The 14627-nt window shown below is 45.1% G+C and overlaps 1 protein-coding gene across 5 annotated transcripts in view; it reads right to left on the bottom strand.

The window, feature by feature from the left end:
* Positions 1 to 3586: 3586 nt before the first annotated feature.
* PAK6 (p21 (RAC1) activated kinase 6) overlaps positions 3587 to 14627 on the bottom strand; it is a 103563-nt gene continuing 92522 nt past the window's right edge. For all 5 annotated transcript variants that reach the window (XM_075330332.1, XM_075330333.1, XM_075330329.1 and 2 more), the window contains exons 7-9: positions 14423 to 14548; positions 13994 to 14128; positions 3587 to 11092 (exon numbers count right to left, since the gene is read on the bottom strand). In XM_075330332.1, the coding sequence (XP_075186447.1) occupies positions 10925 to 11092; positions 13994 to 14128; positions 14423 to 14548 (429 nt within the window). In that variant the 3' untranslated portion in view covers positions 3587 to 10924. The remainder of the gene's footprint in view (positions 11093 to 13993; positions 14129 to 14422; positions 14549 to 14627) is intronic.

Raw genomic sequence — 14627 nt, 5'->3', positions numbered from 1 at the left:
CACCCCTCCTTTATACCTCCCGACCGACAGACAGAGCACGTGACGCGCTCTCTAGCGCCCCTCTTATAGTCAGGCCAATTATGGAATTGCCCGACCATAAGCAAGGAGGCCGCTATACTACTTATGCCGATTATTGAAGGGTCCCCGGGGAGAGTAGGGTATATATTCCCCCGACCTCCGCGGGCGGAATATATAAAATCTCCCCGAATCTCACTGGCCTCCCCACAATAATCCTTGGCACAATTCGCTGCCACCAACCGATTTACGGTAACTATTAGCCGAACACACAGACGTGGGATTCAAGATCGAGATAACAGAACAGCCCAAGATTAATTATATAATTTAATCAGCCTAAAGCACACTAGAAACTACAATATATACAATAGGGAATCTACAGAATATACATTTGTCAGAGTACAGTTACAATCAAAGCATGGGTTACAAACAGGCATACACAGTTCCAGCAGTTACCTTGTTGCGTCTGGCCACAGGGGGGCGCTGTAGACCAGGTTTCCAGGAACTCCCTCACAGGTCTTTCCCAACCAGGCCCCCGAGCAGAAGAACACTGGAAAATGGCCGAAGTAGGGTTATCAACCTGGGCAATCCAGGTCCCCTCCTACCTTCGTGACCTCACAGGGAGCACTGCTCCACCCCTGGCTTGAGTTATGGACAATATCCCAACATGGAATATGGGCCATAACTTTGCCTGGGAGCGTCGTAGGCGGACGCCAATGCTCTCATTGTGACAGTTATGAATTTAGCTACAGAACGAGGGGACTCATGACCTGTCTGCCAGTTCCCCATTGGCTGATATCACGCCTGGGGCATTTCTCAATGTCCTGCTCCCATAAAAAGGGGGTGCCGGCATCGTCCACATGCGGAGACACCATTTTTATGGTTGCCATATTTATCGGAAATATGGCTTGCGAGATATGAACCATTTTTTACTGGAGTCGTTCTGTCTGGCTATTTCCATAGCCTTGCTAACTAGCTAGCAGCTCCTACTACAGGGTGACGGCAGGGAGTCATCCTGTGTCCATTGTTCCCACACCACCTCATTTCCATATCACAGGACATGGCCATGGGATTTGTTGCTAAACCAGTTGTGTGAAGGAAAGGGGGGGTGACACCAGGAGAGGGCTTCCTGACATACTTGAATATCATGATTTATCGTCATATCTCCGGATTTACCTCACAATAACATTAAGCAGCATTAATTTCAGCCTATCGGTTCGGCCCTGCACAACAGTCACGGTCTCACGTGGCCCCGCGGGAAAAATAATTGCCCACCCCCGCTTTGCAGTGTTGTTTTGTTGTTGTAAGCTTTGGAATATATGAGTAGAGCCAGTATTGGGCAGCAATCCACTTGTACACTGTGGTTTGTGTTGTCTTTATGTACAATTAGTTGTTTCCGGCTGCCATCTAGTGGACATTGAGTATATTACAACATTTATATTACAACTACCCATTTGGTAAATATGTATTAACAATTTCAATATATACTGTGCAAAAAAAAATGCTGCAAAGTAAGAATACTTTATAAAATAAAAGCTGAAATGGTTTTTTTTCCAAGTAGCAAAGTAAAAATTCAAATTAATATTTGGTGTGACCGCTCTTTACCATTCTTCTTGGTAGGGAGGTTGTTCCAAACATCTTGGAGACCTGACCCCCAATCTTCTGTATATGAGGATTGTGTGGATCTTTCTGTCTCTTGATACCAGACAGACTGGATGATGTCGAGCAGGGCTCTGTAGGGGCCGGATCATCACTTTCAGGACTCCTCATTCTTCTTCAGCTACAGAATAAATTTGGAGTCAATCAGACACCTCCTTGATGGATAAGTATCTGCCTGGATTTTTCAGCTTTGAGGACATCATTATTCTAAACCGAATTCCCAACCCCATTTGCTGAAGTGCAGCCCCAAACTTTCAAGACCCTCCACCATGCCTCACTGTTCTCTGCAGACAGTCATTTTATTTCTCCTTATTCCTTCGGCAAACACACTGCCTTCTGTTACAGTCAAATATGTCATGTCTTGACTCCTCAGCCCATATCATCTTCGTAGTTTTGTCCCTTGCCCTTTTTCCCATGTCAAAAGTTTGTTTTTTGGCTGCACCTCTTCCATAAAGACCACTTCTAGACAGACTTCCCAGGACAGTAGATGGCTATTACTGGTCCCCCCTGGTTTCTGCCAGTTCTGAGTTGATGGTACTGCTAGACATCTTCAATTGGAAGTAAGCATGATGTGTCTTTCATCTGCTGCACTAAGTTTCTTTGGCCGCCCCAGTCAATGAGGACTCAACATTGCCATTTCTTGGTGTCCTCAATGCTGAGAAATCAAGGCAGATTAGGCAATACCATGATGGAGGATCCTGGTTGGCTCCAAGCTTGTTCTGCAGTAGATCACGTGATCGAACATACAGCCAATATCTTCAGGGTGAAGAACAATCAGGACACGACACCAAACATACAGCCAATATCTTCAGGGTGAAGAACAACTAGGTCACGACATCAAACATACAGTCAATGTCTTCAGGGTGAAGAACAACTAGGTCACAACACCAAACATACAGCCTATATCTTCAGGGTGAAGAACAACTAGGTCACGACACCAAACATACAGCCAATATCTTCAGGGTGAAGAACAACCAGAACACGACATCAAACATACAGCCAATATCTTCAGGGTGAAGAACAACTAGGTCACGACACCAAACATACAGCCAATATCTTCAGGGTGAAGAACAACTAGGTCACGACATCAAACATACAGCCAATATCTTCAGGGTGAAGAACAACTAGGTCACGACACCAAACATACAGCCAATATCTTCAGGGTGAAGAACAACCAGAACACGACATCAAACATACAGCCAATATCTTCAGGGTGAAGAACAACTACGTCACGACACCAAACATACAGCCAATATCTTCAGGGTGAAGAACAACTAGGTCACGACACCAAACATACAGCCTATATCTTCAGGGTGAAGAAAAACCAGGACACGACAACAAACATACAGCCAATATCTTCAGGGTGAAGAACAACTAGGTCACGACACCAAACATACAGCCTATATCTTCAGGGTGAAGAACAACTAGGTCACGACACCAAACATACAGCCTATATCTTCAGGGTGAAGAACAACTAGGTCACGACATCAAACATACAGCCAATATCTTCAGTGTGAACAACAACTAGGTCACGACATCAAACATACAGCCAATATCTTCAGTGTGAATAACAACTAGGTCATGACATCAAACATACAGCCAATATCTTCAGGGTGAAGAACAACCAGAACATGACATCAAACATACAGCCAATATCTTCAGGGTGAAGTAGAACAAAGAAACCTGGATGTGATGATATGGACCCACAGTCAAGTGAGGCTGAAGTGGACGGTTCCAGAGATGTGTGCCATAACAAAAGCTGTAGCAGCCGGCAGGAGTCACAGCTTTCAATGTTTGCCCAGACAACCCCTTTAAGACCAGTGCCTTCTGGAGAATATCTTCATATCACAGGAATAAAGAGAAATGGAGACAGACTAATTGTAAACGCAATGATCAGAAATGACAAACCACGTCAGACCATCACTGGTTTTATTATAACAGGTTTGTAGAAAGTGCTCGGTGTGTATACACGTGTTACATCGGATAGCAGCAAACGTTTCATTTATGCTCACTGGGTGGCTCCAAGAGTGGAATACTGGAGACATGTATTTACAGAAACTCTTTAAAAAAAAAAAAAGTACAAAAAACCTGTGTTTGGCACAAAATAAAACAGAAATTGGGTAAACTTACATAGTATATAAAGGCAATACACCGGAAGGAGTTCAGCAGTCACTCATAAAGTGATCTGGGGTAGGATTGTACTCATCTCAATGTCTGAAGATCAAGCTTTGAATTTCTTTTTTTTTTGGTCAGATCGAGATTTTCATAGTAAATAATGTAAATACTTAAAAATTATTTCTAGACAATGATACTGTTTGCCATCTTAGACATTGAGTCATCAAGACTTTCACTTCTGCCCAGTTTGGTCCCTCTCGGGAAAGGCTTCTAGTGGTTTTGGGGGAAGACGCTGCCCCCTGTACCTTAAGTTGGTAGTGCACCCCTATATAGCACCTTTTCACTTTGTTTTACTTTTACATCTTGTGACAATACATTAGGTAGTGTGAGGGAACAGAATCCATTTTGTTCTCATTGTGTCTATCTTGTCTTATAGGTAATGATGTCATAGGGCTCAGCTACCACTGATGGGCGGAAAATTATCACATTTCCATTCACACCCCTACTGCTCTTATTGGTGCATAGTTCAGAGGGGACTTTTCCTTTGTCTGTGACCTTATATAAACTGCTCACATGTACTAATAAAGGAGAATTCCTTGAGTACACTATACTAAGTGTGTGTGCTGTATTGATTTCCCGAGCGCTCTCTTTGAGTACACCATACTAAGTGTGTGTGCTGTATTGATTTCCAGAGCGCTCTCTTTGAGTACACTATACTAAGTGTGTGTGCTGTATTGATTTCCAGAGCGCTCTCTTTGAGTACACTATACTAAGCGTGTGCGCTGTATTGATTTCCCAAGCACTCTCTTTAAGTACACTATACTAAGCGTGTGTGCTGTATTGATTTCCCGAGCGCTCTCTTTGAGTACACTATACTGTGTGCTGTATTGATTTCCTGAGCACTCTCTTTGAGTACACTATACTACGTTTGTGTGCTGTATTGATTACCTGAGTGCTCTCTTTAAGTACACCATACAAAGCTGTGTGTGCTGTATTGATTTCCCGAGCTCTCTGTTTGAGTACACAATACTAAGTGTGTGTTCTGTATTGATTTCTCGAGCTCTCTGTTTGAGTACACCATACTAAGAGTGTGTGCTGTATTGATTTCCTGAGCACTCTCTGTGAGTACACCATACTAAGAGTGTGTGCTGTATTGATTTCCCGAGCTCTCTCTTTGAGTACACTCTGCAAAGTTTGTGTGCTGTATTGATTACCTGAGTGCTCTCTTTGAGTACACCATACAAAGCTGTGTGTGCTGTATTGATTTCCTGAGCACTCTCTGTGAGTACACCATACTAAGAGTGTGTGTTGTATTGATTTCCCGAGCACTTGTAAAACAAATCTTATTAATTTGGAGTTCAAGAGGCATAGAAGGAGTGTATTTCGCTCACAGTAGCAACTGAACAGATAATTCTTAGGGGTACTTTACACGCTGTGACATCGCTGCAGATATATCGTCGGGGTCACGTCGTTAGTGACGCACATCCGGCGCCGGTAGAGACATCACAGCGTGTAACACACATGAGCGACAATCAACAAGCGCAAAAACATGCAAAATCGTTGCTAGTTGACACGTCGTTCATTTCCATAATATCGGTGCTGCTGCAGGTACGATGTTGTTTGTCTTTCCTGCGGCAGCACACATCGCTGTGTGTGACGCTGCTGGAACGACAAACATCTCCTTACCTGCCTCCACCGGAAAAGGAGGAAGGAAGGAGGTGGGCGGCATGTTCCGGCCGCTCATCTGCTCCCCTCCTTTTCTATTGGGCGGCGGTTCAGTGACGCTGCTGTGACATCGCTGTGACGCTGAACGAACCGCCCCCTTTGAAAGGAGGCGGTTTGCCGGTCACAGCGACGTCGCAGAGCACGTATGTGCGTGTGATGCTGCCGTAGCGATATTGTTCGCTACGGCAGCGATCACCACATATCGGCCGTACAACGGGGGCGGGTGCAATCGCTCTCGACATCGCTAGCGATGTCGCAGCGTGTAAAGTACCCCTTAAAGTTGATGTGTTGGAAGAAGGAGCAATGGGCTAGCAACAGGTTCTGGTCAACCTTATCGAGGGTCAAATTTTGCTGAATACACGATTAAACCATCTCCAAATATCAGGACACCTTCCGAGGTGTTGTGGAGTTCATTCCTAGATGGTTGGAGCCGTTTTGCATGCACAAGGGGGATGTATACAATTTTATGACTCATTTTTTCCCCATGACGTCCTCTACTCTGGGGTCAGCCAGATGTAGAAAGTGTATGTAGCAAAGAGCAAATACTTGGCACTCAAATAGTTGAATAAACTGGTATTTTATTGAGAAAGCTTGACCAGATACGGCACCGACGTTTCGGTCTAACATAGACCTTCATCAGGGTGCAGTGTAGACGATCTGCTCAGCTTGTGAGTGAAAGTAGAGCTATGGGGCAGAAAGTGTATGAACCCAGAAAAGCCCAGCTCCGGACACTATATTGTGGCCAGTCTCTTGTACTACAACTATATTGACATGAATGGGAGATAAGAGGCAGTACTACTAAACATAGGGCAGAGTCGCACAGGTCTAGCTCCGAATAATAGTAGATGATGTGGGTGTCGGACTTTCACCGATTAACAAGGACGACCGATCCTGTGGATAAGTGATCACTATGTTCTCCTGGACATCCCTTTTGAGATCTATTTTGCAAAAAGTTGTGATAAGAATGTGATTTTTCTAGAATATGGACTGGATAGAAAAAAAAATCACTTACTGTATTATACAGCATAATATAATCTAGTTCTATGAACATGCTGGTGGGCGAGCATCAGTAATTGTATTCCCCGCTGAGCCTTTGGTGTGGCCCTAAAATACCATCTTATATTGATTGACAGCATTTCTTTTGGAGGTCTGCCGGTTTCAATCCCTAGACCTGCGCACACCGACACTGCAGGAGCTGAGATCACACAGCATGCTCCAGTGTTCTCTCTCCTGTCTGCAGCAGCCACTCATTGCACAAAGGATCGCACAGCAGCGGGCAGACAGGAGAGGAAGAGGAGAGTGCGCACAAATTGCAACTTTAGGGGTCAAACACATGTGGACTCACAATGTCCGTGTGGGCATGCTTTCATCCCACTCTCACAAGCATTGGCTACCTGCTCCAATGTGCATGAATTTCCCTCTGCAGACAGGAGCGAGGGAGAGGAGGGCGCACCTGCACACACTGTCGCTGTGCTTTCGGCTCTTGCAGTGTCAGTGCATGCAGGATTAGGGTTTCAAGGCTATCTCAATCAACTTAAGGGAAGGAGCAGAGGATCGTAATTGAAGTGGGGAATTGGAGGACTGAGAATCCCTCATTTACACAGACTCTGACTGGCCCACAGGACAACCGGAGAATTCACTGGTGGGCCCCTTTGCAGTAATATGTCACTTACCCAACAACCATTATCAGTAGTTGGCACAATACACTTGTTTCTCTATGTAGAAATAAAGGAAACATCTCATCTCTCATGCTGCCACCAGGGGGAGCCAGAGCTCTGCAGCAGAAGACACTACACAGAGCAACGAGAACCAGGAAGTGAATACACAGCGTTCTCATACACTGCCTCACAGCACAGCTGAGAAGCAGAACTGCAGGGCATGCGAGGAATAGTCAGGCAGGCTGGGTCAAACACCGTACGGCCAGAAGCAGGACCGGAGGAACGAGCAGAAGCGGAGTCAAAGTCAGGCCAAGGTCAGTACCGGAGGAAGCAACTGAGTGGGGAAATAGGAGAGGGGACAGAGGACAGGAGGGTCGACCAGGGGACGGAACATAGGCAGGGCACGGGGGCACAAGAACAGACTGATCAGGATATCACTCACAGGACCAGCTATCACAGGCAAAGCAGTGCTAAGCTTATAGCCGGCGCTGGTTCACTGGAAATGTCAGCTTTTAAGGCATCCAGGGTCCAGAAGTGAGGCCCGAGAGAAGGCTCCACCCCATAGCCATGTGGACGTGGAGGCGAACCATGACATCATCATTCATTTTAAAAGCCACACAATATATTATTATATAGAAGCATAGGTAAATCTGTGAATGTAACATATGCATGTAGTTAATCAGTTGGCCCCCTAGAGTCAAACTTACTGGTGGACCCTGCCCCCCCAGTCTGACACTGCATTTACATATCCAATAAAACAGCTTATATGTAAGACAAATATTCTTTTATTTATATGGCCTTCGTGCCCTACATGAATGTACAAGTGGATTATTTTGAGTTTCGGGGGTGACAGACTCCCTTCAAATAGGCTTTGTAGGAAAATGACCCATTCTTCGAGTTAGGTAATGTGTCATTGTTAGCCAAAGCATCGTACAAAGCTTAATGTATAAATGTGGCGCTGTGTGTGGGAAAACACTATTTTTGGTTTTGCCGATTGGTAGGATTCTGTTGGTGGATAGGCCATCAATTGACAAGTATAGAAACCCAGCTCAATACCAGAGCCATGTAAGGTATATCATAGGGGGAACTACTACATTTTTCAGCTCTGATGGCCTATTGTTGCCCCTGGGAAAACATGTCCTAATCTCTAAAGTTGTCCACACATATTAGATAGGGAAATCGTGAGAGCTGAACTATCTTCTGCCTAGGATTCTCTACGAAAAATCCGCTAGAAGAAGTATCGAAGGATTGAGCTCCACCCATCCGATTCTCATTGCCCATGACATACTGTGTGGGGGACAGTCCGGAGGCCCTCTTACATATTTGAGTTCCACCCATCCGATTCTCATGTCCCATGACAATGTGTGGGGGACAGTCTGGAGGCCCTCTTACATATTTGAGTTCCACCCATCCGATTTTCATGACTCATGACAATGTGTGGGGGACAGTCCGGAGGCCCTCTTACATATTTGAGTTCCACCCATCCGATTTTCATGACTCATGACAATGTGTGGGGGACAGTCTGGAGGCCCCCTTACATATTTGAGTTCCACCCATCCGATTCTCATGTCCCATGACAATGTGTGGGGGACAGTCCGGAGGCCCCTTACACATTTGAGTTCCACCCATCCGATTCTCATGTCCCGCATCATACTGTGTGGGAGGGCCGTCCGGAGGCCCCGATACATATTAGATGGTTGTCTGAAATCGGCACGTTCAGTAGACTTATGTAATATATTGGGGGACCCTTAGATCTAGATTACACAACTTCTATCGAAAACTAGTCTTTTACTCCAGTGTGCATATAAGTTTTTTTTATCATGACACGTTAAAGGGAATCTGTCAGCAGGTTTTTGCTATGTAATCTAATAGCAGCGTGATAATGAAGCAGTGAGGCCGATTCCGGTGATGTGTCACTTATTGGGCTGCTTGCTGTAGGTTTGATAGCATTCTTGTTTTTTCAGTTCTAGATGTAACAGTGCTCAGCATACTGAGCTGTGTACAACCCCACCCACACCACTGATTGGTAGCTTCCTGTAAATATTAGCAGCAAGTTGCTCATCAGTGGTGGGGGTGGGATTACACAGATTAGCTGGACTAGCTTGCACATGAGACCTGTGATGAACTAGCATTAGGTGTCACCAGATGCAACTAGTGACGGCAAAGTAAAACAAACCAGAGGTCGGAGCCAGGAGGTCACGCATGGAACACAGGGATGAAGCAAAGCCAAGGTCAGAGCATAAACCGGAGGTCAGAAGCCAGGAAGTTACTTCAGGTACACCGGGGGGAACCAGACCGGACGTCAGGGTACAAGCCGGATGTCAGAAGCCAGGAGGTCACCTAAGGTACACTGGGGGAAGCAGAGCCTAAGTCAGGGTACAAGCTGGAGGTCAGAAGCCAGGAGGTCACATATGGAACACAGGGATAAAGCAAAGCTGAGGTCAGAGCACAAGCCAGGGGTCAGGAGCAAGAAATTCATTTAAGGTACACTGGGAGGAAGCGGAGCCGAGATCAGAGTACAAGTCTAAGGTCAGATTTCAGGGAACAACATCAGAGTCAGGGACACGGGAGGTTCAGGGAAACTACCTGTCCACTGGCGCAAAATACAAAACAGAACACCAGCTTTGCTGGAGAGCAAAGCACCATGGATCAGAACCATGACAAGACCAAGTCCTGCAGTGATAATCTCCTGCTAATAAACCACTGATTGTATTGAAACTACAGCACACAGTCTAATAAGTGACATATCACTGTTATTAGGATCTCAGCGCCTATATTATGCTTCTCTCAGATTAAATGGAAAAAACTGTTGACAGGTTCTCCTAATCCTTTTGTTGCAACTGTGATATAAAAGCACGTAATATCTATTTCTAAAGTAACATTGGATGGAGTCGGGTGGGCGTTCTGCCAACTAGAATATCAATAAGCACCGCTAATTCTAAACCCAACACATTAGAGAGACGGATTTAAAACCAGACACACGTATATACACTCTGCGCCGCACAAGCAGACACTTTATAAGAAACTTGCAAAGTTTCACAAATTTATATTTTACTTTAAAGATATTATTTTCTAACTTTGTGATCTACAGTAGTCCAACGTCATCTGTTCAAAAAAACAAACACACCCATGTTACATGTCAGCACTGCTGAATGAGCATGTCACAAAACATCCACCAAAGAATCTGCTAGCTTTGTATCCGTTGTGCAATATATATATCTATTTTTTTGCATCTAAACAATAACTTGTAGCTTTTTATTCAAATGTCCCTTTAAAAGGAGCGCAGTCCGATCAGACCGCTACATTAACCTTTTCAAAGCCAGAAACACCCCTGCAAATAAATGGCGTTAGGATTGTCATTTTTCTACAGCCAGATCTTGGACTTGGGTAAAAGATTAAGGTGCTTCTGTCCTCATCCGCGTTTATTAATTTCTCCTCCAGTGTAAAAAATAAATTATTTACCGCTCAGCTGCCAGCACCGCCAGCATTGAGTTTACTGTACTTTCCAGCAGTGAAATGGTTATTAACTACTGTAAACAAATCACATTTAACCCAGTTGAAAGCCCAGGACTCCAACGAAGAGACCGAAGAGCTCCTTGATTTCTTGGCCTGTACCTGCGGCGGTTTAGTATGGAGGGCGGCGTCCATCCCTTCATGATGCAATGCCATATTTACAACTCAATAGGCAAAATCGCATGAAAAAGGATTCCAAGAAAGTAACTAGGACTTATGTTTTTTCTTTTCCCCCAAAATTAGCATGTAGAGTTCCTCTTTTGATATTGCTGGATCAGTGGAACCAAGCATTCTGGGAGGCTGGCCTGGAGCAGGAAAAAGTGGTCAAGTAGCTCCTGGGCGGTGGCTCTCTCTGCTGCTTCACGGGTCAACATTCGGTCCAAGAAATCTCGCAGAATTGGGGATGCCTAAAAGAAGGATGAAAATAATTAGGTTATCTGATGCATTAGTAAATGGGAAGAAGATACATCTATTCCATGAAAGCAGGGCTGGAAATAATGATTTAGACTGACAGTGTCTTTTTTATTATTAATTATTATTACTACTCCTACTTTTACTTTTTTTATTTATTTTTTGTTATTTTTATTTAATTTTTTTCATTTTTTTTTATAAAGTGTACCCACCACCCCCACCTTAAAAAGTGTTAAAAGGACTTTGGGGAGTAGTTTAACATATTAATATATTTTTTATTGTAGATTTCCCCTGTAACTGGAGCTGGTAAATTAGACCCAGTTACAGGGGAATTTCAGCTTCCTGGCTGCATAGCAGAGCTGACTAAGTCTGCTAGGACCAAGCAGAAACTGGATACTACTGTCTCTGCCTTCTTGATTAGCACATCTTAATTATCAGGAACAGAAAAGTGCAAGAGCTGCAGGATCTTAGCAGAACTACAGTGGGCTCAGGAAAATTAAATTGCCCTATAACATAAACCAGCCCAGTTACAAGGAAAAGTAATAAAAAAATAAAAAATAATAATGGTAAAATGCCCTAAAATGCACAGTGTGTTAATAAAGAAAAATAGTAAGAGGAAAAAAAAATGTTTAAAAAGCCTCTGCCAGTCGAAACCAGTTCTGTTCCCAACAGTGATTAAAGCACCAGTGGACACAGACAGAAAAGGGCTGCTGTACAAGAAGAATATATGGGCCCTTTGCAGCCCAAGAGCTCATGATGATGCAAAACTACACCTGCTTTGGTGGTAGAAATGGGCCCCTTAACCTCTTAAGTCTCTGTGCGGTCGCATAGGTTGTGCCAATGGTTTATCCCCCTGGATTAAAGTCATATTTTCACAGGTGGGTTAGGCTAGGTGGGAGACCCGAACTGGCCCTAAGATTGGGATCCCTGTGATGGCCCTCAACCCAGAGGTAGGCCTGATGGTAGCCAGGTCTGGGCCCCCAGCATGTCCCTGTCTCCTATTCAGGCCTTGACCTAACCCCTCGCACCCCACTACCCCCAGGGTTGGCAGGAGACACAGAGATAGCCCTCTTCCCAAAAAGACACGGACAGGGGGAAGAACTGAAGCTCGTACACTCTGAAAACAACTACAAAGAGAAGACAATAAAGGCACAGGTGAGAAATAAAATATAAGGGAAGAATTAACGCTCATCAAAGGACACTTCCACACCACACTAGCAACAGATCGGAGGTCACCAAAGAGCAATGCCAAGGGCACCGGATAATCGCAAGAGCACAAGCAGGTGCTATCGTCGGCGATTTCCAAACAAACTCCCCAGCCTTAAATAGGGAGAGACCAGCGGTGGATGGTAATTAGCAACCTGATTCTCAGGAGAGTCGCACACTCTTAATTCCTACACAGCTGGGAGCAGTAGACACAACTCAGCCAATTCCCGGCAGAGCTGAGCATTAAAGAGAACTCAGGTTACCTGTCAGATTCTGCAAAGTGAACAAGATCCAATGCTGTTGCTGTAATCTGCGAGTGCGAATCCAGACAGTGCATGACACATATACAATAAATAAAAACTACTAAAAGATAGCTTAATGCAATTTTTAAGACATTTATGTAGCGCCCCTGAATACATCAGGGTGCTACAGGGAACTGCATCCTGTTCCCTCAGGATGCAGGACCTAACCCCCGTGGTTCCAAGTTTCCACAAACCGGTGTCACCTCCATCAGCACCACAAATCCCAATCAACACCTCACATCATAACCTGTCAGACACACCAGTGGGTTGGTCTAGCTGGAAAAGGGCCACCCACCTAGGGGTCAGGCAGGCTGGTGGGAGGGAAGTGGAGGGAGTCGAGTGAGAGGCCTCAAAGAGTGAGGAGCTGGAGTGGTAGCTCCCGGGAAGCTAGACAGTGGTTGGGTCGCAAACGGTGGTCTGTGACCAGAGGAGTCGGGGACCGGTGGCAGTGACATTGGAAAAGGGTGCGACGGGCATAGTCTAGGAGGATTGTCGGCACCAGAAAGTCCAAGAGATCTGACTGGTACCGAGCACGATGGGGTACAGGACCCTAGGTCAGGAGCCGATTCAACGTCCTGGCAATTAACCTGCAGAGGAAGGGGACCTTCAGGGACCTTCCCAGAGAGATCAGCGATTGAGGGCATCAGCACACCACGGGGGACAGGGTTTTCCAGCGAAAGCAGCCCACTGAAGTCCCAAGTGCCAGCCATTGGGAGCACATCTTCACCTAAAAACTGAAGAGTGGGACCTTCTAGTTTCAAGCTTGAGGGACCCACACGGACACGAAACTGTGCACAGAGGCAGCTCTGGATTACTATGTGACACCGGTGGGACCGGGTACTTGGACGGGCTTCCCGCAGCGGCACACAGAGAATTTGGTTTATTTGCAGCGTGTGTGTCTCCTTTACAATCCTCATCCAGCACCACGACTACCCACAGCGAGTACTCTGGTCCCCTGCACCCTGCTCTCCCAAATAACCACCAATACCCCTGAGGCCGGGGCCATCCCTACTTGTGGAGGGACTAACATCAGGCTGCTTAACTCTATCTGCCCCGGTTCTCCTTACAGCAGCGGCGGTATTCCAATTACTGCAATCCACACGTGGTGTCACGAATTCACTCCTGTAAAAACCGCCATTTACGGATCAAAGTGTCCGCCAAGCCGGGTCCGGACGACCCACTTGAGCCACAATCTAGGATCCGAGCAGCCCGACTAACACCGGGGCGGTACATTTATTTTGGAAGCACTTTTTGCACTTAAAACTGCTCATTGGAATAGCATCTGCTTCTCACATGTTTTTATGTTTTACTTTCCAAACCTGAAATCTAGGAAATAATTTGTTATGAACCTGTAAAATCTGTTTATAAATTGTTGTGCTTATTACTTACTTTGTGAGAGTTCCTCAGTTTAGGAGGAGGACTGTCCCGCAACCTTTTCATTGCCTGCACAGGAGAGTCACTGAAATAAGGAGGTTCACCGTCCACCATTTCAATCACCATAATCCCCAGGGACCAGATATCCACCTAAGGAGTAATAAAACATTACATACAAAGACTACAAGTAATCACTTTAGTCACTAATAAGAATCTTCAGAAAAAAGTGCTGGAATATAATGGGGTACCAAACCCCTGAACACAAAGTAACCACAGAAATTCACAAAAGCAAGTAAAAGTAACTACAGACTAAATCGCCTTTTGGATCTTTAGGCAGCGGAGATCCCCCATTGAAAAATGGACGTTGAGGAAACCTTGACAATAAAATGGAATAGTTGAACTATGGAAAATTATATTTTATCTAAAGTCACATTAAGGCTTTACCTCTGTGCCATAAGACGCCCTCATAATGACCTCTGGTGCCATCCAGTATGGAGTACCCACTAAGGATTTCCTCTTTGGAACATCTTTGCTAATTTGAGCACAAAACCCAAAGTCGGAAAGTTTCACCTATAGAGCGGAAAAAAAGGAAACATGAATATATATTATTATAAATGAACACTGTGCTCCTACGTTAGGATGCCGTGGC

Source organism: Anomaloglossus baeobatrachus, chromosome 12 (genome assembly GCF_048569485.1).
Source record: "Anomaloglossus baeobatrachus isolate aAnoBae1 chromosome 12, aAnoBae1.hap1, whole genome shotgun sequence".
Lineage (NCBI taxonomy): Eukaryota > Metazoa > Chordata > Amphibia > Anura > Aromobatidae > Anomaloglossus > Anomaloglossus baeobatrachus.
This window is presented reverse-complemented; position numbering and strand designations above follow the sequence as displayed.